At 54.9% G+C, this 23071-nt stretch overlaps 2 protein-coding genes across 2 annotated transcripts in view; both read left to right on the top strand.

Annotated features, from left to right (window-relative positions):
* The first annotated feature begins 443 nt into the window (after window positions 1-443).
* On the top strand, window positions 444-6742 carry PPP1R15B (protein phosphatase 1 regulatory subunit 15B). Its single transcript, XM_009992943.2, has 2 exons — window positions 444-1994; window positions 5245-6742. Exons 1-2 carry the CDS (start codon window positions 444-446, stop codon window positions 5446-5448), a joined length of 1755 nt encoding a protein of 584 aa, XP_009991245.2. The 3' UTR covers window positions 5449-6742.
* Window positions 6743-15699: 8957 nt separating this feature from the next.
* The window catches only part of PLEKHA6 (pleckstrin homology domain containing A6), a 49608-nt gene continuing 42236 nt past the window's right edge, over window positions 15700-23071 (top strand). Inside the window, exons 1-3 of the mRNA XM_086627348.1 lie at window positions 15700-15782; window positions 16160-16236; window positions 16874-16931. Coding sequence (XP_086483474.1) covers window positions 15700-15782; window positions 16160-16236; window positions 16874-16931 — 218 coding nt within the window. The remainder of the gene's footprint in view (window positions 15783-16159; window positions 16237-16873; window positions 16932-23071) is intronic.

Genomic DNA, 23071 nt, shown 5'->3' on the forward strand with positions numbered 1-23071 from the left:
TGCCGCGATGGCGGCCGCGTCCCGCTGCGCTCCCGCCGCGGGGCCGGAGGGGGCGCTGCTGCGCGCGCCGCCCCCCGGGTGATGCAATCCTCGCGCGGGCGGAGGGGCGGGGCTTCCGCCGGTGGGCGGTGCCCTCGTGACGCCGCGCAGGTGTCCAATGGGCGGCGGTTCCGCGAGGTGACGGTAGAGGGGCGGGAATGCGCCTGCGCGTTGGGTGCGCTCCGCCCCCGCGGGCGGGAGGGGGGAGGTGGAGGAGCTGCGCTCGCTGCCGCGCCGCCATTTTGTGCCGCCGCCCGCAGCAGGATGGAGTCGTGTAGCCGAGAGGAGCAGTCCGCCGCCCGCCGCGCCCGCCGCCCCGCAGCCCCCCGACGGAGCACCGCTCTAGAGGTCCGACCGCACCGCTGGGAACGCTGAAGAGCCTCCTCTGCGCGCCGCCGCCGCTCATGGAGCCGAGCGGCCGGGAACGCACCGGCCTGGGGCGGGCCTGGCTGGGCCTCGCCGCGGCTTGGCCTAAACCGGCCGGGCCCAGCGCGGCCCCCGCCGGCGCCCCGCCCCAGGCGAGCCCGCCTTTCTCCTGGCTGCGGCTCGTGTCGCAGCTCGTCTCCCCGCTGCCCGCTTTGCTGCAGCGGCTGCTGCCCGCTCCGTCGCTGAGCAGTGCCCTCTGCCCCGCCGCCGCGCAGCCGCCCGCCAAGGGTGCCCCCCCGCCGCTGCTGCCGCCGCTGCTGGTGCTGGCCGAGTCGACCGCCTCGCTGGACTGGACCGAGGAGACGCCGCCGTGGGCGGAGGAGCCCCTGGAGAAGGGGCGAGAGGGTGGCGCGGAGCCCGCGGCGGGGCTCTGGGGAGCCGGACTGGTGCGGAGCAGCTTGGTGGCCTTCCCCGCACCGCGGGTGGGCTTGTGCGTGGCGGGCCCGGAGCAGGGCCGGGCCGGCTGCCCCAGCAAGAGCCATCTGCCGCGGCCCTTGCGAGCCGAGGCTTGGCGAGGCTGCCCGGCCCGCGGCGGCTTGCCGGAGGCTGAGTTCCTCCGCAGCAAACGCTTGGCTTTTCTCCAACCGTGGCGTTTGGCGAGCGGCGGCCTGGCCGTGCCGGAGCCCGACCACGGCTATCACAGCCTGGAGGAGGAGCAGCAGCAGCAGCGCAGGGGCGGTTGGCAGGAAGAAGGAGGGCGGCGGGAGCAGCGGTGCGATGTCGGGGAGCTGAAGCGGACCGAGGAGCCGAGCGACGCGGGGGGACAGCCTGGAGGTGACCCCGTGGAGCAGCAGGGGATAAGGGGCTCGGCGGAGAAGGGAGCACTGGAGGGGGATGCCCTGACTGATGAGGATGGCGAGGACTCCGAAGTAGAACGAAACCTTCCAGTTTCAGCCAGACCTGCCTGTGCGAATAAATTAATAGACTATATCATAGGGGGAGTTTCCAGTGAGGAAGAGAGTACGGATGATGAGGAAGACTGGGATGATGACGACGACGGGTTTGATAGCGAAGGGCTCCCCTCGGATTCAGATGCCGGTAGCCAGGATGGGGAAAGGCTTCATCTCTGGAATTCCTTCTACAGTTTGGATCCGTATAACCCTCAGAACTTCACAGCCACCATTCAGACATCTTCCAGCGATCAGGGAAGGAATATGTCAGAAGTGGAGGAGGAGGAAGATTCTTCGTGGGCAGAGGAGTCTTCAGGCTCTCCTCACCCTAGTTCTGAAGAGGAGGACGAGTGGGACTGTAGCAGTGTGGATGAGGCAGAAAGCTTGAAACTTTGGAACTCGTTCTGTACCTCAGATGATCCATATAATCCTTTAAATTTCAAGGCAGCCTTTCAAACAGCAAAGAAAGGGACGCCTGGTTTAAAAGGAACCGAGAGGCCGAGTTCGGTCTTTTCTGAACGTAGCAACTTAACTGTCTGTCGGGTGCAGCTGGAAAAACATAACTGTGGGGTTCCTGACTTTGTGCAGCAGCATGGCGCTCTTTCTGGTGAGAAATGTGGAAGTACCAAGCGGAAAAAGGTATAGACTTCGCTTATATTTTTGTGATTTGGGGATGCTTAGGGGAAAAAAAAAAAACCAACCATCACCAACAACAAACCCACCTTGCACAAAGTGGTATGTGAGTGGGTGAGGTCACTCGTGCCAGGATTCCAGCCACGTCAGTAGGGAGATCATACCCCCGTGATTATTTGGCTGAAATGAGTGTGCCTCATCCTTTTACACGTGATGGTAGATTTCGTAATTCAGTGGCACAGGGCAGAGAATTTCTTTTCTAGACTTAAATTTCACTTTGAAGACGTAGTTTTACTTCTGTGTTGTCTTGTAACATGGTTTTCGTATTCAGAGTAGCGATGACGAGAACTGTGACGTGTGGTTTTCTTATGGGAGGTGCTCGTTTCTGTCAGATAACGTTGATAAAGTGTTTTAGGACCTTTGCATGTGCGTAGTGTAATCAAGACTTTATGCACTGTGTTAGCATTTTGGGACTCATGACAAGCCTGCTGCAGTTACAAACATCTTATGGAGTAGGAAGAACTCTCCTGTTGTGGGTTAACACGTGCCACTGAAGTTTCAATACTCCCATTTCAATTTGAGACTATAATACTTCAGTAGTCACTTACAAAGATAATGCAACCTGGAACCAAGCTTTTCAGCACAAACTGGAAGTGTAATGTGTTCATGAGGAGTTAGTGCATTAAAAAAGTGCTAATACATGCGCTAGGATTCAGGTAAATGGTAAACAAATTGGTCCTCTCTTGAGTTTTGTGGTGCTACAGATGCACAAGGTGGCTTTTCAGGCGGGATGTCTGAGTGTTGCCTGGTATTTCAGACGTTTGTATGAGTAATAGCTTGTGATACCAAGTCCCAGAGTAATACACTAGTGTGACAAGTTATCCAAATGGAAAAGTTATTTGGGGCCTGCTTTAGCGTTTGTTTGCTCCTTTCATTGAGAGCCTGGCTGGGAAGTAGCTTCCTACCTGTTTTTGCGAGGGCAGGTGGCGTTTGCAATCTTAATGGTTCGCACAGGACACAAGCTATTATATTTCCGTGTAAATGGAAAATACTCCAAGGTAAACGCTTTCTGCAGGAGGTCCTTTGTAGCTGACAGCGTCTCTGGAATGCTGCAGGGTGGCACTGATGAGCCGTGCCACCAGTTCCTGCTGCTGCGACCTAAAACCTTGTTGTGTGTCTGGGATGTGCTTAGCAGTAGTAATTTTCTGACTCATTTATTGTTTGACTCCATGATCTGTTGACATGGTGAAAGAATGATGATGTAGGTGCAATATTGAGCATGATGTTCCAAAATCCAGTAATTGTGCCCAAGGGTGTCTTAGACTGATGTAAAAAGGATGTAAGGTAGGAACTCGCCAAGGGACAGGCTGATGTAACAACTCCGTGTGCTTGAAAGCAGATGGTTCATTAGGCTGGTCTGCAAAACAGAGCAGAGACTGCCGAGCAGTGGCTGAGGTGTTCCCAGGAAATCAAGTCATTCATCCTACTCCAGGCTACTTCCTATCTCGCATCCTGCAATCAAACAGCAGCAGAATTCGTGTTTGTAAAGTCATATAACCTGGGACCATCCTGTTTCACTCAGAGTCAGCATCAAAACTCTGCGAGGATGAGGATGTGGGGGTCTGATGGCCCTGCTTGCACAGACAGCTGGGCCGTCATTAGAATTAGATGACTTCTGGAGGTTTGCCACAGTCTCTTGTGGCTCCAGATCCTCAACTGCTGTTTGTTCTTGTAGGTCATCTCGTCCATAATTCTCATGTTATCTTCAAGGTTTCTGCGACGGTTGGAAGATGGCTCTACCACACAAAACAATCTCTACACTTCTCATTGCATTAGCATGAACTGAGTGTGAAACTAGGGTGCTGTGTTAATAAAACACAGGAATGGAGCAGCAAGTTTTTTTGTACCTCCCCACTTTTTTTCCTGACCTTCCAGAAGTAGCTGTCCTGCAGCAAATTCAGCAGTCGTCTGTAACAACAGCGTTTGGCTTGTTTTCAGCAATTAGTCCTAGTCTGAGAGCTGATGGATGCTGACAACTAGTTTGTCCTTCAGTTTTATGGCTTTTGTACAGCTAAATGAAAAGCAATTCATAATTCAGTAGGAGCCTGAAATAGTCTGGCTTTTGCTTATCGCTCAGTAACAGAAAGACTTAAATACTTAGTGTAGTAATAGCCTAAATACTGTCAGATTTAGATCCTGAGCCTGTAAGTTTCTTTGTTTTCTTAAAATAGCTTAATAGTTCTTAAAAGTGGCAAAGAGTGAAAGTTTCCACATGTATTTTAAAGTGCCATGGCTTTGACTTCGTTTCACGTCATGAACTGAAATACCCTGGAATTCGATAGCAGCTTTAAATAGATGGGTTTGTTCCAGTCACGTGGTGATGAGTGCTGCTTCCTCGCGTGTATCGGAGTGGGATTTCTTTTCCTGGTGCTGAAGTACAAGCTGACTCACAGGATTACTTACTCTACAGAACAATGATTCTTCCTCTCTTTTTATTGTGTAAGCTTCTGCAATCAGATGTTGGCCTGTAGCGTGTTTCTAGCCTTGAGTGAGTGTCCTGACATCTGAGTAACCCGCTTCAGCTGTATCTGTGAGGTTGTAACCCGCTTCAGCTGTATCTGTGAGGTTGTAACCCGCTTCAGCTGTATCTGTGAGGTTGTAACCCGCTTCAGCTGTATCTGTGAGGTTGTAACCCGCTTCAGCTGTATCTGTGAGGTTGTAACCCGCTTCAGCTGTATCTGTGAGGTTGTAACCCGCTTCAGCTGTATCTGTGAGGTTGTAACCCGCTTCAGCTGTATCTGTGAGGTTGTAACCCGCTTCAGCTGTATCTGTGAGGTTGTAACCCGCTTCAGCTGTATCTGTGAGGTTGTAACCCGCTTCAGCTGTATCTGTGAGGTTGTAACCCAGTGCTGATGTCGAGGGTATGTTTCCTCACAGGGAACACTGTGTGATCTGCCAGCAGCCTCCAGAAACCCCTTAGGCAGCAGTTTAGAAACTCTGTAGTAGTTTGAGCACTGCTTTTGGCAGAGGGAGAAGTCAGCACCTGGTCACTTTGAAAGCTGAGAGGTGAAATATACTCTGGCCTAGCTGGTGCAGAGACCTGGTATGAACTGGTAGCATATCTGAGGCTTTTTGCTATTGTAGGTATTTAATAACTTCTGTTAAAAAAAAAAAAAATCATATGTGCAAATAAATATTAAGCTCCTTTGTCATGAGTGCTTGGCTAATGCTTTACCAAATGACTTGTCTTTTCCAGGTAACCTTCCTTGAAAAAGTTACTGAGTATTACATAAGCAGTGAGGAGGATCGTAAAGGACCCTGGGAAGAGCTTGCACGAGATGGATGCAGGTTCCAGAAACGTATCCAAGAAACAGAAGAAGCCATAGGATACTGCTTCACAACAGAGCATAGACAAAGAGTATTTGATAGACTCCAAGAAACCCTCCTACAAGAGGGTTGATCTCTTCTAGCACCTTAAAAGATCTGGTAGTTGCGTGACCCTAAGCACTCGTGAACATCTTCAGAACAAGAAGTGGCAGCTGCATGTGCTGTTTTGAAGAGGGGGGAGAAGTGGGGTTTTAACTCTTTTTTCCCAGTTTGATATTCAGCTGATGAATATACCTGTGTGTCCCATTTTGATATCCAGACAAAACCTTTTGAGTATCGTCAGGGGTGGGGGTGGTATAGTTGCATTCCTTTTAAGTAACACTTGAGAAACAGACTGCTTTAGGTTAAATCCATTCCAAAAATGCCTTGCCTGCCGTACGTTGAGAAGTGGTGACTATTGAGTTGGATTTTTGCACTTTGAAAAAACAAAACCTATTTTGAAGGAAATATTTATGGGGTTCAGAACCTAGTTATTGCAGTTTTGATTTAAAGTTTCTAGAGGTATGTGCTACTTTCTTGTGGTTCTCCATTTTCTCTAACTTGTACAAAAGCCTCAAATTTTGTTAGCTCATAATGTTAACTTTCCTGTGCAAAGCAGATAGTTTCTTCCTTCCTCTTAAGATCCCAGTTTTGCATGTAATGCAGTGTTTGGGTGTTTCTGTAATGCTTTGATGTCTGGATATTTCAGTCTAGCACACTGGGGGGTTTGGGGGAACTGTGGTGCTCTACAAGCCCTTTGGTTTGGCTTTATTTCAATAATACCTTTACCCAGTACTGTTCCAAAGGGTGTTGGCTGCTTGTGCACCAAACCTCTTTACTTTCAGGGCAATGGAGGGCCTCATCCTGATCACTAATTAAAGCATCAAGGCTATGGCTGGTCATTTTGAGTTTAGGTAGCCATGCAAAGGGAACTAGGCCCTAGTTCTTTAGTTAATCTTAGAGTAACTTTGCTGTAATTGAGTCTGCTTTCTGAGGATGGATTGAAGTGGAGAATTCTTCATATTTCCTGTATCCAATATGCTCGTTCTGGTACTTGTAAGGAGAATTATCTTTGACTTAGGGAAACCTAAGGCTATGGATCGCTGTGTTCTGTACCAAAAAGCCAGTATTAATACCTCTGTGTGTCTGCACTTTTGTTCGTCTGGTACCGAAATAACATTTCACGTTTGGGGTCTGAAAGTTGAGGTACTCGGTGGAAAGAAAACACTCCTTATTTATGTTCCTAATGTAAAATGTTGAATTGTTTCAGTCAAAATAAAAAAGCGGCACCATTTGGATGGGTGTTTGGACGTGAAGAATGTTGTGTGGCTGTTATCCAAGCAGGTATGAGGTCATGCAATGGAATAAAAATACTGAACATCAAAGAATTCCTATCTATTTGTATGAAGTTGTGTGGATAAATTATTTTTACTTGCTTCATTCAGCTGACTAGAATTGTTTCCCTTTAAGGGAGAAACCTAAAAACATTTCAGATTTGTCATCTCATTAATGACTTCAATTTTTAATTCAAAAGAAAATTACAGATACAGAAGAGCTTCACAGAGCTTTACTGGATTTTCTGCTTTATTGTGCCATTACTTTTAATTCTCTCTCAAAAATTTCAGAGTTTTTGGGTTTATACTTTATTCTTATTGCATGAAGTATGTTCTTCGAATATAAAAATTACCTTTGGTATGAGTTAGAAGTGTTACAGTCAGGAAATTCAGAGGGTGAACTGTGAACTACAAGTAGAGTTGTCGTGTAAACTTAAAATACATCTGAAACTTGAGCAGCCTTACAGAGTGGCTGCTTGGAAGCAAGGCAGCAATGTTGTTTTTCATCCCCATGACATAAAAAAATGCAATTCTCCTTTCCTACAAATGATAATTTTAGTTGTGAAATCGTAATTCTAATCATGCCCTCAAATCCTGTGAAATAACTTCTAGTTTTAAGAGTTCATTTCCCTGTGTCGTTGTTGATAACAGGTGTTCTGCTTTTTTGTTTAGGAACAGCACTCAAGATGATGAATGTCAAATCACAATAGAAAATTTGTTGGCTTATGGTCCAAGTGTGACTGATCAGTGAGAATGCTGCTCATTGCTCTTGGGAAAATGTTAGAGTCGTTTTTTCCATGACTCTCCTGGTTTCTTCGATCTTGGAGAACTTGTTGGTGCTTCTGTTACTCTGGACAACTCACTTGGCTTACTGGTGCTTATAAGAAGCTTTAGAGTGGTGTGAATTAACACCTGCAAATACTGATGCACTGTTTGCAGAGGCTTGGAAAAGGCTCCAGCTGGAAACAGAACTGACAAACTAGATATAAACCAGATTGAAAAGTGCCATTTCCAAAGTGCTTCTGATGTTGGAGAAATTATTTTTTTTTTCCAACCTGCAGTGTATCAAGCACTTGTAACACTGCTGATTCTCACTGAAACATACCTGCTTGGTAAGCTTTTTCCCCTCTCAGACCTTGTGTTTTCAAAATATCCAGTGTGAGGTGATAGGAAATTAACACTAAATCCATCACCATAAATGTCATCTTCAAGCCAAGCTTGCTTGTCCCCATTTTCCCTGTAACATATCTTAAAATGGTCATACAGGATGTGTATAAGTGCTTTGAGCGAGACAGTAAAAATAACACTTGTTGAACTTTAAATCAAAACTGTAATTATCAGATTTTATTTTTGTATAATTTAGAGAAAGTTAGAAAACCTTCAGCATTGGCTTTATACAGATTTTAATTGATTTGTGTCAAGTTTGTTGGGTTTTTATATCTAAAGTTATATTTCTGTACATAATAAAACTATTCAGAACTAATCTGTAAATTGTAATAAAGATATTTGCAAGATAAAGCCCAATTGGTTTTCTTACTTACTTTTCTTACTTATTGGTTTTCTTCTTTTTTTCAACTTACGGGAGACATCAAGTCACTGCAAAAGCACCGTTTGTGTGTGTGTTTAGCTTTATGAGAATATTAAATTCTTTTTTTGTCCCCTTTGATGTTTCAGAGGAGGCTGTGGTAATTTAGATGCGGGCACCCTTCCCTGTGAATTTCCTTCTGAACCAGTAGCTCTGCTGGTGAGGGCTCCTTGTGCTGATGAAGCTTTTTAATTAAAATACTGTGAGTGCAATTACTTGTTTTCAGATGAGGTGTTGGCTGGTGCGGGCAGGGATGTTCGTGTTTTGTTGCCCTAATTGAAGCTGAGTATTGAGATTTGGTTTTAGTTTGCTGGCTGGTTAGCATTACTTTAAATATGAATACTGCATGGGTTTGAAGGTATTTCAGGGTTTTTTTTTGAAGTATTTTCAGGCTTCATGCTGCAACAAATTTGAGGTGTCACTTTGTGAGTAGGAGTGACTCACAAGGTGCCAAACATGCGATCTCTCTTCAATTAGAGGAGCCAGAACGCTTCCCTGTGTTCTACCATGCAGCTTTGTCCTATAATGCGGTGAATTATTTGTTCCCTTGTTTATATTTTAATGAACTGAAGTTAAGTGGTTTTGGTAAGGAGCTGAGAATACACGAGAGCGTAGGAAGGTGGCAATGCCCAGTGACACTTAGTCCTGCCCAGCATTGTTATATTTAATGAAGGATTTTTTGTCGTGTAAAGCTGTGTCTATCACTCCGTGTTTTTTGACTAGGGAATGCCGTAATTCTGGCACGGTCTATCAGGGGTGTGAAGCCAGACTGCCTGGCAGGAGCTGGGTGCTCTCTGGGGCGTTGTGCCCCTCGGCTGGGGCTGGGTGGGAAGGAGGAGGCTGGAAGTGCTGTGCTGCTGGTGGCACGGACCCGGGCAGCAAGACCTGGTTTTAGACCTCAGAGTTATGGGGTGAAGGTGCCTGGAGGGGTTTTTGGGCACAAATCAGATTTTCCAGGAGTTCACTGGAAAACAGGGCTGGTCTGGCTGGGCGTGAGGATTTTAACCTCAGGCAAAACCCTGCTGACCAGCTTCCTTGGGAGCAGTGATACTGATGATGAGCGTCACCAATACCGATGATGATGATGAGCGTCAGGGTAGCTCTGCTCTGCATGGGGCATGGTCATGGCATAGGAATCTCTGGAATGAGTTCAAGGGCTGCAGGTTGGTCCCATCTCTTCTAGAGCAATATTTTGGGGGAAGAGCTTTCAAGTTGTTGGCTGTTTAGTTCATGCCTTAAGGAAAAGTGCTGCTTAGAGCTCTGTACTGGGAATGTACTATATCCTACTCGCTCCTGTCTGGCAGCACAAGCCGTGTTTCAGCCCCTACTTGCATCTTGTGTGGACATCTCGAAAGCACCATGGTGCAGTGTGTGTTTCTGTAAGAGTATGTTTGTTTCTGGGTAGAAAACTGCTGGACTAGACAAGGACAAAAAATTTTCTGAACTTTCTGCAATACTCTGTTTGAAATAGTGAACAAAGCTGAACATAGTTATGAACCACAGTGGCTTTTTAAAGTCATATTCCCCTGTTCTGGCTCTAAAATCTGCCTTCAAAATAAATATTGTAATTTCTCTTTATTCTGTGAGATAGCTGAAAGAAATATAGTTCGTGTGCTAAATGAAAGCTTCCCTGAATCTGGCAGTGCATCCAGATGCCATCTGGAATGTAGAAATCCCACTGGGATTTCTTTGTTCTGTCAGCACTGAGGTCTGCAGTTGGAGTTGAGTTGACAATTTATCTGTGTTGGAGCAGAGTTGTTCTTGCTCTCGTAGCTGTATCTTCTCCGCGGGACTTAAGAACTTGTTTGTCGGCAAAGCACGCGGGGAGTAAACAAGCTGCTATTTTTGGAGTCGCTGCTGACAGCGTCCACTAAAATGCCATTTGCAAATTAATGCTGCCGTGGAGCTCGTTTGGTCCCACAAAAGCAAGTTTCTTCTGAAACTGGCAGGCAGGAGAAGACAATGGCACCGTGAGTCACGATTCCAGGGAGGGTCCGCTGCTTCCCAGCGGCACGGCCTCGACCTGGTGGGCTGTAACTCAATATAATCCATGGTTTATTTCAGTGTGGGGTGAGGGAAAGGAAGTCTTGTAAAAGCTATCCATTAGTCTTGAGGGTATAAAGTCTTCAAGCCCATTAGTAGCGGGCATCCATCTGCCTAATGCTCACGATAAGAGTGCTGGCAATAAAAGCGCTGGCTGCGGTGCAGCCATCCTGGCTGTACAAGCACGTCGGGCATTCGTTGCTTTCCTCGCCTGCCTGGCGTTTTCAGGATGGCATGTGGCATTTTGCTAGACGTACCGACCGTCATCTTCATTCTTTGTCCTACAATCACTAGGAGTGTTCCTTCTCGCAAAAAAAAAAAATAATAAAAATTAATAATCCATCAAAACCCCTGCCTGTAGAAATGTGCTGTTTGGAGCATCCAGCTCCAGCAGGCTGGACCCGAAGCTTTGAAGCAGCTCTGGGAAAGGAGATCTTTCTCAGCACGGTTTACTGGTTCAAGGGACAAACCTGGTTTGTGGGAGCCCACCAGCTCCTGCAAAGACGCTGCTGCACATGAATTCCTGCTGTCTTTGTCACGGATACAGCTCTGGATGGCGCTGTCTTAAGCTAAATCTAAAAGCCAGGCTTTAGGGAAGATAACTGCCACAAAGTGTAGCTGATACGTACAGCGCAGAGAAAAGAAAGGTCCTGCTTGGAAAATAGGGCTTTGATGCTCGATGGACCTGTGGAGGTTTGTGTCATGGAAGCAGCATGTTCAATGTTGCTCTGGAGCAGCTGCTCCCACCCCCCTGCTGCGGGACAGCCCCACGTGAGCTGCTCCTTGCCCCATGGGAAAGGCCGGCTAGCTGCCCTCCCCGGCCCCAGCGACCCCACACCTCATCCCAGATGGAAAACAACCACCGACTGCAGCCCTTTTGCATGCAAAGAGCGGTTGGGATACGGTCCCAGGTCTCTGGCAGGGGCTTTGTGCTGAAAAGAAACAAAGACCCAGCAGAGACGTTTGGATTCAGCACCTTCTCCTCTTTTCTCGTGCGCCCTGCTGTTTGGTTTCGACTTGCTGTCTCAGGTTGCTGAGATAATTTAGGCTGGACCCTGAGGTTAAGTGAGGCTTTTGGTGAAGGGGAAGCAGGAGCAGGTTGAAAAGATTTCGCTTCTAGAGCTGGAGGGGTGTTTCGCTGGCGCCTTTCCATGCCTCCTCCCATGCTGGCCGTTGGGAGCTATGGTAACGAGCCGTCCATGGGTTTGGAGTTCTGGGGTGGATGTGGGAGCGGTAAGTTGCTGTGCCGTGCCGGGTGGTAAATGTGTTACTCAGATTGGTGATAAAAGGCTGTTAAACATCTGCTCGCAATCTGGGTGTCTGGGCTCCGGCGTACCAGCCTGGTAGGATCCACGGAGCAGCACCCACCAGCGCTCCCGGCAGCGGCGTTCCCTGGCACCATCTATCAAATTACAAGCAGTTTACAACCAGACATAAAGAATATGAAGCAATTAGCTTTTTTGCTTAGCAACTCTCTCTCACTTGAGGTGATTACTGGTGTCTGTGCTCGAGCTGGGAAAGCCAAGAGCAAGCAGCGCGCTCCTGCCTGCCCCGGTGCTGGGAGGCACGGTGGTGCCATGGCCATCGTGTTCCCCACCAGGCTCCCAGGTGGGACCTTTGAGCAGTTGGATGGGCAGCGTGTGGAGTGAAGGGGAGGGAGGAGATGACAGCTTGAAGTTATGGCTGGCAGACAGTTGTCTATCGACAGTCGGGGAGGGGGCACGACGCGCATCTCGGGGTGCATCAGGTTGGGCCCAGTGGAAGCTCCTGGCTGGTTCGTTCTGCAGCTGCGTTTCTGATCTTGTTTCTGGGGAAGCTTTTGTCCAGGAGATGGTGCCAGAACCGTACGGCAGCGCGGGACTCGCAGCCGGTAACGCTGTCAGGGCCCCTGCCACCCCAAGGTGCTTCTGGCTTAGTTGGGCCCCTGGTTGTCCCCTCTGCGGAGCCCCCTCCCACCCATCCCTCCGCGGTGGCCCGGAGGTGCTGTGCCGCCTTGCTCTGGAGCGAGCATCAGGGCGGGATCGGCAAATGTGGGGCAAGCGCAATAACCATCCCCTTTCTGTGCAGAAGCGCCCGGTTTGGCGACATTCCTACCGCCTGACCCACGAGGGCTCCGTGCAGGAAACGTCCCCAGCCTCTGTTTGCTTTCCTCGGCAGGGCAGGTCACCCACCCCGGGCTGGGTGTCAGGCAGCGGCCGGGGCCAGACGTCCTCTCTGACCACAACTAAGCCTCAGCGGTGCCCGTGTCGCAGCCCTTTTCCGCGTGCTTCGCTCCCTTTGCCTTTTGTTCTCCGCGTGGTCCCACCGTGGCTCAGAGCGAGGGCTCGGCGCTGCGTGGATGTAGGTGGAGGTGGCTGCTGGTGGCTGCTCCGCGGGGACCATGGTGCCAGGCTGCACCTGGCACGCTGGCAAGTGAAATCCTTCTTCCCAAACCAGTATCTCACGCACAAAGGTGACCTGGTGTCCCTGGACTAGCCAGCGGCCACATGTCTCCAGAAGATGGCTGATGTGCTGGGGCTGTTTCTTGCTGTAGTGAATACATCTGCTGGGTTTTCTTCTTCATCTCTTCCCTGTGCCCAGTCCTGACACTAATCCATTTCCCCACTTGGGGGGCTTTTGCTCTCAGGATGGTCCCGTGGCAGACCAGTGGCTTCCCCAGCCCTCTGTGTGCCTGCTGAAGGAAGGACGCGGTGCACAGGGCAGAGGTGGCAGTGCCCGATGCTGAGAGCCTCCCCGGGACCCTCAGTAGAAGCAGTGAACACGGGTGTTTTTGCAAAGAAAACCTCGGTGTGTGCCCGCTTGCTGTCGCCTTCCTTCTTAACCTGGGTGATTGTGAACAAGGAGCTTTTAAACAGATTTTAAACCAAATGAAAACAAAAAGCCCCACTGGTATTTCCCCTTTGAATTTCCATTGGATTAAGATATAAAGAAATAGGGAAAAAATTCTCTTGTGGAAAGCAATAAAAGCTGATTTATTTACCTGGCAGAAGCTGCTCGGGATTCTTGGCTGAAGGTCCTACAAAGCCCTCCAACAGCCTCAGCGTTATTTACCCCGGGGGCTGCACCATCCCCTTCTCCTTTCTGCCGTTAGTGTCTGTCGGGTCCCCTGGGATTGCCAGGGACGAGTGAGGGGGACCCTGAGAACATGTCAGGGAAATGCATCCCTCCCTGGGGCTTCCTAGAGAAGGAAGGAAATCTTTTAGGATCAGATGAGCTTATCTGGCATAGACCCTGATCCCACATACCCTCAAGGTACGTGTAAGAATAACTCTGCAGTTACTGGGAAAGGTTTTGCCCTGGGCTGGAACCGTGCAGGAGGAGCTCCCGACCCTGGGACTGCCGGATGGGCTGCTCCGGTTCTGGTTCTCTTAAAGGTTCTGTTTCACGTCTATATATATAAATTGGCATCCGTTTTGAAAGCTCAGTCCTGAAAGCTGGGGAGATCTCAGAGGAGTCTTGGGAGTGGTGCCTGGAGCTGCTCATGGACCCAGATCCCCAAAGTATTTGTGCTGAGGACTGACACCGTGCGAGCCGGGAGCCGGGTTAGAGGCTGCTCCCAGTAACGAACACCGGTCTGCGGGCGGCTGCAGAGGCAGGGTGGCCAGGAGGACCCGTCGTTTCCAGGAGCACCGTGGTTATCCCTGCAGTGCCTCCCCCAGCGCTGAAATAGGATTAGGGCAGCTTAGGAACAGACCTCTTGCCGTGTTTGACTTTATAAAACTATTTTTGCCTTAAGCCAGCACGTGCCACAAGCCATCACTCAGCCAGGGCTGGCTGTGGGGGTTCCCCCCTAAAAACCACGATGGAAACAGTTTAAGGTGGCGGCTTTGTCCACAGGCACCTGTTTTTGCCAGGATGAAGCACCACCACAGCCAGCTGCTCGCGTGCTCCCGAGGTTTGGCCACGAGTTTTTAAGCTCCGGGATTTCTTCGCTGTGGTTCGGTCCTGGGTGGCTGCGAGGGAGAGGAGGCAGAGCGGAGGCAGAGGAAGCAGAGCTGCCAACCTTGGGGTCATGCCGTGACCTTCCCAATCTTGGGGCACATCGCAGCATCAAAGCCCCGGGAGTTCCCGTGGTCGCTAATCGGTTTAGCTCTGCAGCCGGGTTCACAGATGGTACCGTGATAAGGGTGGCAACTCCCCGGCGTGACCGTAAGCCAACTGGGGCGGGCAGGCTGGGCGGAACGCTACCCCCAGTCAGCCCGAACCCGGGCAAAAAGCCCAATCTTTCAGAATGCCAATGTTTAATGTCATCCTGGGGATGCTGTGCTCTGAGGCCCCCCGGGACTGCAAGCGTGGGGGTCTGAGTTCATGCCCACCCGTGCAGTCCTCAAGCTGCATCCACGGCACAAGTGGGACATGAGCTCGCATGGTTGGCAGCCAAATGTTTTTCCCATGAAATGGAGCTTCCCTGGGTGAACCAATGCCCAGGACCGTGGCATCGCTCCCTGCTACACCAGGGTCACCTCAGATGCTCTTCCGATGGGCTTGGTGGGACTAACTGGACGTGTTTTTCCTACCCAGTGGTTCAAAGAACTATAGGACGAGTCTTCCTGAGGCTTCAAGTGAACTGGTTTCCCCAAGTCTTGGCAGAGAACTGCTCTGATGTGGGGGCTGCACTTAAGCTCGGAAGGGCAAGCCCCTTCCTCCCTGCTTTGGGGACCAGCTCCTTCCCTTCCACCTCTCAGGCCTCTCCCAAACCAGCATCTTTCCCTTGTGCCACGAGAAACTTTACAAAGGCGCTGCTGAGACACGAGGGCAATTGCCTCCTTCACAGTCACCCAGCCCAGGTGCCTCCCAGACCCCACCTTTCCCCTTAAAAGACACTTAATTGACGGCTAAGAACAAGCAGAGAGAAAATACCCATTGGGCAGCTCTGAAAGTGCTGCAGATAATCATCAGGGTGCCCTACATACTGCCTCGGCTTGGCTGCGAGATCAGACGGGGAGAAGAATTTGACATTGTTTAAAATGAACAGGAGAGGGAAGTAACAACTCTGTAATTACTCACCCCGAGTTAATTGACGGTAATTACACTGAGTAGGCAGCGGAGGAAGCTGTGACGGGCTAGCCCCCGAAGAGTCATTTGGAGAGCCCTGCCGTGGTGCTGGGAGGAGTGGTGCTGGGAGGATGCCCTCAGAACCCTGGCTCGCAGGCAGGGTGGCAGCCCGGCTCCGAGAGGGTTAAGTCGATGGGTTTGGTTGGGATTTTTTCTTTTCCCTCCCTCTTTGGTTATTCGCAGCAAACAGAGTCTGGGTGGAAGGTCTGAGCTGAGCAAGTGTTTGCTCCTGGGGACACCGGGAGTTGCTTGGCACTTCCCGAACCGGGTGCCATCCTTCCTGGCAGCGCGGGGCTGCTCTGCGCCCGAGCCCCCCACCGCTGCCCCCATGGGCGATGACGTCGAGTGGCTGGACCTGCCGGGCAGGTGGACCTACGGAGTCTGCGGGGACGGGCGCATCTTCTTCATCAAGTACGGTCCCGCCCGGCTGCTCTCGAGGAGTGGGGGCTGCCGTGGGGATGGGGTCTAAGCTGGGGTGCAGGGGGAGCCGGGTGCGTGGCTGGGGGAGCTGCAGGGGATGGGGGGCTTAGTCTGGCATGGAACCAAGGGATAACCTCAGCTGCAAGGCTTTGCATCTGGCTGCTTTCCTGTCGCACACCATCATCTCTCTTTCCCCCCCGCTTCTGTCCCAGCCTGATGGATGCTGTTCCCCTCTTTCCCTAAAATCCAGTGCTTCCATTCCTTTGGCTGGAAAAATCACCTGTGTTGCAAAGACCCTTCCCTGGCGATGGGAAGGGGCTCCCTGGGTGCCCGTGGGTGCTGACAACCCCACTCCTTGTCTTTTGCAGTGATGAGACCAAGTCCACGAGCTGGGTGCACCCCAGCACAGGCTACTCCATCCAGAGCGGGCACTTCTCCTGCGCCGGTAAGGGATGGCTCCCGGGGTCTCTGCATTTGCTCCCTGCTCTCCCCGGACACTGACCGGAATCTGGAGGTGTGGAGTGAAATCCTCCAGAAATGCAATGGGGACCCCGAAGAGCTGAGCGAGCCGGGGCGGCCCTGCAGGTGGGGAGGGCTGGGGGACTTTGAACGATGCACCAGGCGACGCCACATCTCTTGGGCACAGTGTTTCTAGCTGGAGAGATGTTCTCAGGGGGGGCTTTGGAGAGTTCCCTTCCGCAGAGACTCCCTGCAGTCTCTGAGACCTGTCACTGATGTGGAAGGGACCAAAACCACTTTAAAAACACAGTTTGAGTGTATGAGAGCCGACCACGGCAGGGCACAGCACCCCACGAGTGTCACGATAGTCCCGTGGCTCCCTGCCCATGCACTCCTGCCCTTCTCCAGTGCTGCCTCCTGCAAGGGGGGCTCCTCCACGATTGTCCCCTGGTGAAGTAGAGCCTTGGTGTGACATCGGGCATTGCAAACCATCTGGCAGCAGATCCTTTGGGCAAGAACTCTGCTCCCGTGCAAGATCCCAGCCTACACAGGGCACGGGCAGGGAGGGCAGGGGCTGTGCAGGGCGAGGGAGGGTGACTGCTGCTTCTGCCCTGTCCTTCCAGGGCTGCCCCGAGGCTGGGAGGTGGACACCACACTGCACGGGGGCTTCTACTTCATCAAGTAAGTGAGAAGGGACTGGGGGAAGAAGCTTCTGCCTCCTGCTCACAAGGGCAGCACCCTCGGAGGATGCTGTTCCCTGGCCTGGTCTGCCCAGAGGCAGCTGCTACCAAAACGCTTGGGAGTGCATCCTCGTGGAGGACCAGGGCAGTGAAGATGTGGTGTGGGAGGCTTTGGAGCATCGCAGTTGCTAGAGGATGGGGCCAGGGTCCGTGCTGCTCGTGCGTGTTGGGCGCAGGCGGGTGGGTGGATGGGTGCCCGTGGCACTGCTGCGGCTCATCCCACGCTGCTGCGGATGTGGCTGTGGTGGTCCCGTGGTCCCAGAGGCTGAACTGGTGAGTTCAGGGAGCAAGCAGCATGTTGGGTTTGGTAGACACATGCAGGGCCACATCTCGGAGGCTGCTCGGATGCTGCGGTGAGCAAGCCCTGCGTACTCGGGCACGGCGAGCTTTAGCAGAGGGCTAAATCTCATGCCAGCACAGCGCAGTGAGGCCAGGCTGGAGTCACCTGTCCCTGCGTGGCTGTGGCAGTCCCAGGGACCAGACCCAGCTCCGGGCTATGTCCTGCACCTGGATCCTGCAACCAGCACTGCTGGGACAGGCGAATCTCACCCCGTCCCTGCGTGCAAGGGAGCTCCTGTGCCAAGTTACCGTTTCGGATGCAAATGTCTCCTCCGAGGGCTTTGGGAGCTCCAGGGTGGCATGGGTGAGCCAGCCAGCCCCCCGCCCTGCGTCATCCCTGGGGGAAAGGTCCCCTGGAGCCGAGTGCGGGCTTCCTCCAGAACCCTGCAGCACCCTGCCCTTGCGGGAGGGAGCTCAGTGGTGCCAAGAGTCCCCGGGACATGCAGTGCAGAGCTGGCTGTGCTCGCTGGGCCGAATGCGTAACTCGGTGAGGATCTGGCCTGAGGTGTTGCTCCGAGAGCCCAGGTTCATCTCGATGGGATGTTTCCCATTGTCTCTTGCCCGCTCCCTGCCTCCAGTCCAGGAACTGGGACCCTGACTGGGTGATGCTGGTGTCTAGACAGGCTGAGCTGCAGGCTGCTGCCGCCGCCGTCTTGCCTCGCACGGGGCTCCAGGTCCTGCTGGGTGAGCGTGTTTCAGACGGGATCTTTGAGCCCGTCCCTATCTGGTGCGCACGGAGGTTTCTCTGTGTGCTCAGACAGCAGTAAACCTGGCGAGAGCAAAGATCCCAAGGTGGGCTGAGGGCTGGAGCAAAGCACCGGGATTATCTGGTCTAATCTGTCGAGCAGAGCCAAGGTGTCCTTGAATCAGCCCCATGTTTGAGTTGAGCAGCCACAAACGCCGCTGGGAGTGGGACTTGCTGGGTGAGGGCTGTGGTGGTGAACCTCCCTGTTGGGTTCAAGCTGCGCACTGACAGCACGTCTGCGATGCTGCTCCATGGCAGGGACCGTCTTCCCCTGCAGTCGGCCATCGCTGCGTGCTCGATATTATCCGTGCTCGTGGTTCCTGTGCACCACGCCAGCTGGGAACGCCAGAGCTGAGCAGGGAGAGGGGCAGGGCTGGAGGTGGGGGACTCTGACTGGGAGCTGCTCCCCCCAGCCCAGGCTGTGGTGGGCTGCGCTGGCTCCTGCCTTTGCGACAGCACCCACCAGGTGGCATTGAGGCTGGCGCAGCGGTGCATGCCCTGCACGTTGCTGCACACGTGTGCAGGGCCCGGTTGCGGGGAAGGGACCTGCTGGCTCCATACGATGCTGGGCACCCTCCCACCTGTGCCAGCCCAGGGTGTGGGAGGGCAGCACCCAGTCCCATGCCCCAGCTGGGTGCTCCCATGAGGAAGCATGGCTGGTAAAAGGGCTCTTTTCTGCCCCACTCCTGCCTCCAGCTTTCTGCTGCAGAAGAAAAAGCCCCACTGCGTCTGCACCTTCGGGCCAAGATGCAGCTGGGAGCCAGTGCGGCAGCACCATGCACCTCTTGTCTGTGCAAGGGGGTACGGAACAACCAGCCCCCAACCTGGCTGGGATGCACATATGGCTAGTGCTTAGGGCTGCCTGGCTGGGCAAGGAGGGGCTCCTCTGAAAGCTCCCCAGTTGCTCCTGGGCTTCCTGGGCTGTTTTTCAGCTCTCAGGGCCTTCCTGGGCAGCAGGAGGGCAGCGAGGTGTAGGGCAGCAGGAGGGCAGCGGGGTGTAGAGCCACCCCAACAGGTCCCCGCTGCCTGCAGAGCAGGTGAATGGCTGGGGACAGTGACCTTGGGGAGGGAACGAGTTGCAGGCACAGCGTGTAGCTCTGGGGATGCGGGAATCCCTCTGCTGTGGGCTGGAAGAGAGGGAGGGGAGGGGGGATCCCGCTTGTTGCTGGGGGGAAGGAGGGAGAGATGCAGGATGCGGAGCATCCAGTGAAAGCCAAACCCCTCCCCAGCCCCTAATGCCATGTGGCTAATGGGGGGATTATGGGATCAAGGGCAGCCGCCAGTTTTTCCTTCCTGGAGAGCCCCTGTCCCTCCCCACGCCAGCTCGGCTGCGGAGGATGAAGGGTCCCTGTGTGCTGCAGGGTCTGAGCCTCCAGCCGTGCGGGCTGGGTGCAGGCAGGGTCCCGGCCATGGTGCCTGGCAGCTCTGGCAGGCAGAAGTAGGGCAGTGCCATAGATCAGGGCACAGTGCCATTGCTGTAGGGCTGGAGTTTGCAGCTCCCCAGCACCTCTGCGAGTGCCCGACTCTGCAGACCGGGAGTCACCCTGACACCGGGCCAGGGCTGGGGAAGGGTCCTGCCAGTCCTGCCTGTACCATCGCTGGCCCTCGGCACGGCCCAGGGGACCGAGCGGTGGCCTTTGTGCCCCGGAGAACAAGCCGTGGTTGTTGAGCTGTTCTGCTGCCCGTCCTCCGGCTGCTGCACCCTCTCCCTGCAGGCAGCTCTCCCCGGGGTGCAGAGCCGGGGGGTGCTGCCTGACCCACTGGAGTGGGTCCCAAGGGTCTGCCTGGGAGCTAATGGGCTCCCCTGCCCAGCGAGATGCAGGATGCGGGGTGGGCATGGTTCGGGCTGTCCCCCTGATGCTGGGATGCCGGGGGGAGTGCAAGATCGGGCTGCAACGCCCAAGGGATGCAGGCTGGCAGCATGGTCCAGGCTGCTCCCCCAGGGATGCAAGGGGGTGCGCAGGGGTAGCAGTGTGGTGCAGCCCCCCCCTCCAAGTGCTGCGGGGGGGGTGGGGGGGGGCAGCACGATCGCGGCTCCCCCCGAGTGATGCTGGGGGAGGGCAGTGCGGTGCGGTCCGCCCCCGGGGTGATGCCAGGAGGACTGCGCGGAGCGGGGGGCGGCGGGGCGGCGGCGGCAGGCGCGGCCCCCCCGCGGTGCTCGGTGCCAGCCCGGCATCACGTGCCGCTCGGCGGCCCCCGAGCATGCCCAGCTCCGGCTCCGGCTCCGGCTCGGGCTCGGGCTGCGGCTCCGGCTCGGGCTGGGGCTGGCCGGGAGGATGCTGCGCCCGTAGGCAGCGGGGGGGCCCCGGCCGCTGCCCGCCCCGGACGGTGAGTACCCCCAGCGCGGCTCCCTTCCTCCCTTCCTCTTCCTCCTCTTCCTCCTTCTCCTCCTCCTCCTCTTCCTCCTCCCGGGCGCTGCGGGGGGGCGGGAGAGCATCCCCCCCATCGGGGACGTGTGCCATGGGGCAGGCGGGGTGGGCAGCGAGCTGTGCAGGGGGTGCTTTCTCAGGGGAGGGTGAGGGGCACCTGTGCTTTGTCCACGGGGGTCCCCTGAGCGGGGTGCGTTGCGGGGACCAGAACCTCCCCGCTGCCCGAGGGGCCGGGGGCCAGACTCCCCCTGCACCCCCCGCCCCTCCTGCCACGCTTTCGGCCGGAAGTGGGGACCCCTCGAGCTGTCCACGCGGTGTGTTTGTGTGCTCTGTGCTGGCTCGTGTCCCCGGACCCCGCTGCGGCCGGCTGAGGTCTCCCGGGCTTGGACCCGGCTGCATGCACAGGCGGGCAGCGCCGAGGCTTCGGGAGAGACCTGGCTTTTGGAACCCTGGCTTAGCACCCCCAAACCCCTCTGATCAGCACTGGGGGCTCGGATGGGCCAGACCTCCCAGCCCTGCATGCCAGGGCTGGTCCCCATCAGCCAGGACGGGCTGTGATGGATGGAGCCCGAGATGTCGTCTGGCACTTCCCAGGGACCGAGCGCTTCCCTGGGCTTCGTGGCTCCCACCTCGCTGCCAGCTTGTTAGCGGAGAGCCAGCCTCCCCCTCCTCGGCAGGGAGCAAGAGCGAACCGCCTCGGGGATGCGTGTGGCCTGCGAGATGCTGTGCTTGCTTGGCCCCCCCTGCATCGAGGTGTCTGGCGGTGCCGGAGACGACGCGCGAGCCGCAGCCGCTACCCTGAGCCGTCAATCGCAGCTTTGTTGCGCCGCTGTTAGATCTGAGGGAACAGGGTCTGATTCATCACATGATGGGGCATGTTAAATACGCCACGAGTCTATTAAACCCCGGCGGAAGGGGCTGGACTGGCCACCCCAGGCCATCCTCCCCTGGGTCTCGGTGGGGACTCCAGCTCCAGCCGCGGTGCCCCTCTGCGGAGGGAGCTCCAGCCCCTCCGACACCTCTTTGCAGGGTCTTTGCCATCCTCCAAGGGCTGTGACGTGGGGCCGTGCTGTGGCGTGGGAGGGCTGAGTCCTGTGTGCACGGTTTGCTTCGGTCCATACTGCCTGGCCTCGCCATCTCACCCATGACGTGTGCCATGGTCCCTTGGGTGCGGGGGGCCAACCCCCCTCCTCCTCCAGATGGCTGATGGAGCGGCTGTGTAATCCCTCTGTGCAGGGAGGCAGGAGGGCAGCTGCGGCAGGGAGGGGGCTCGTGGCCATCCCGGGGTGAGGAGGGGTGCAGGCGAGCCTGCCAGGGCCCCGACACAGAGGGGACCAGCGTGGCATTTGCTGGGCGAGACATCCTTCCAGGCAGGTGAGACTGTTTGCGGCGCTGCGTGCTGCTCTGCAGCCGGGAATCAGCAGCACCCGTTGGTTTCTCCCACTTCTCCACGTCAAGAGCATCTGCGTCCCTGTGCATCCCGCTGTGCATCCCCGGAGCTGAGCGCAGGGCAGGAGCTGGGACTGCTGCTCCCCACAACATCACCCCCAGTATGACTTGTCCTGCGGTGCACAGCCATGCACGTGTGTGTACACACATGCACACACGCCGGGCTCTGTCTGTGCATGTGGCTCTTCAGGTTCCCTCCCCGAATCCCGCTGGCATTTCCTTATGGGGAAGGGGAGCTCCCATGTCGCTCCGATCTGCACCGGTCCCTCTTGTCCCCTTCACTCCACGGGAGAGAACGGGGCTTGCCCGCGTGGCTCTGGAGAGCCTCCTTCCCTTCTCTGCCTGGCAGGAGCCATGGCTGAGGGGCTCCCAGACCCATCGCCCACCCTGAGCCAACCCCTCCGGGAGCCAGAGCTGGGATTAGGACTCCCGGAGAGGGGGTGGCCGAGGCATTAAAATTCTTGAGCGTCTGCTAAAAATCACGTGGCGAGCGCAAAGCCTGTCCCTTCTGGCTGCTCTCTGGCTGCCTTGGCTGGAGCCTGCCTGGGGGGAGCAGCCCCAGCACCCCCAGCCCATGCTGGGGAGCCCAGTGGGCCGTGGCACCCATCCTGCTGCACTGGGCCACCAGCGCCATCCTGGCTCCAAGCACCCCGTCACCCTGCCCACGTCCCTGGCTGTCCCCTTGGGGAGAGGGGCTGTGGCGAGGGGTCCCTGCCGTCCTGCACAAGGCCAGGCGCAGGCGTCCCTGGGCAAACCCTCGATGCAGGTAGCTCACTGCCCAGGTTTGGGCTGCCAGGATGGTGCTGGCCTTGCTGGAAACGGTGTTTTCCTGCCGAGTTCCCATAGAAACCGGCGGGAGCAGCCACTGGGCTGGCAGGGACGAGGGAGAGGAGGGACAGGCAGGAGCAGGCAGGAGGGTGAGCTCCATGCCTGGTGCTGCCAGGATGAAGCGACAGCACCGGGTGTCAGCAGCCGTGCCCGGGCTGCTCCCCACCGCAGGGTAGATGCACCAGCATCACCCTGTCTGCTGGCTGTGGCTCGTCGTGCCACGGTGTCGGGGGTGGGTGTGTGTGTGCACATCCGTGTGTGTGTGTGCACACCCGTGTGTGTGTGCACACTCGTGCACGCCGCTGCGCTGCTGCTCTGTGCCCAGGCCTGGTGTCGGGCGCAAACACCAGC

The sequence above is a fragment of the Tauraco erythrolophus genome, chromosome 27, assembly GCF_009769465.1.
Source record: "Tauraco erythrolophus isolate bTauEry1 chromosome 27, bTauEry1.pri, whole genome shotgun sequence".
Lineage (NCBI taxonomy): Eukaryota > Metazoa > Chordata > Aves > Musophagiformes > Musophagidae > Tauraco > Tauraco erythrolophus.

Bases quoted from the DNA above. Each gene is read 5' to 3' on its own strand.
- PPP1R15B (XM_009992943.2), top strand. From the start codon at position 444: ATGGAGCCGAGCGGCCGGGAACGCACCGGCCTGGGGCGGGCCTGGCTG. The intron at 1,995-5,244 runs GTATAGACTTCG...TGTCTTTTCCAG, and splicing joins GAAGTACCAAGCGGAAAAAG to GTAACCTTCCTTGAAAAAGT.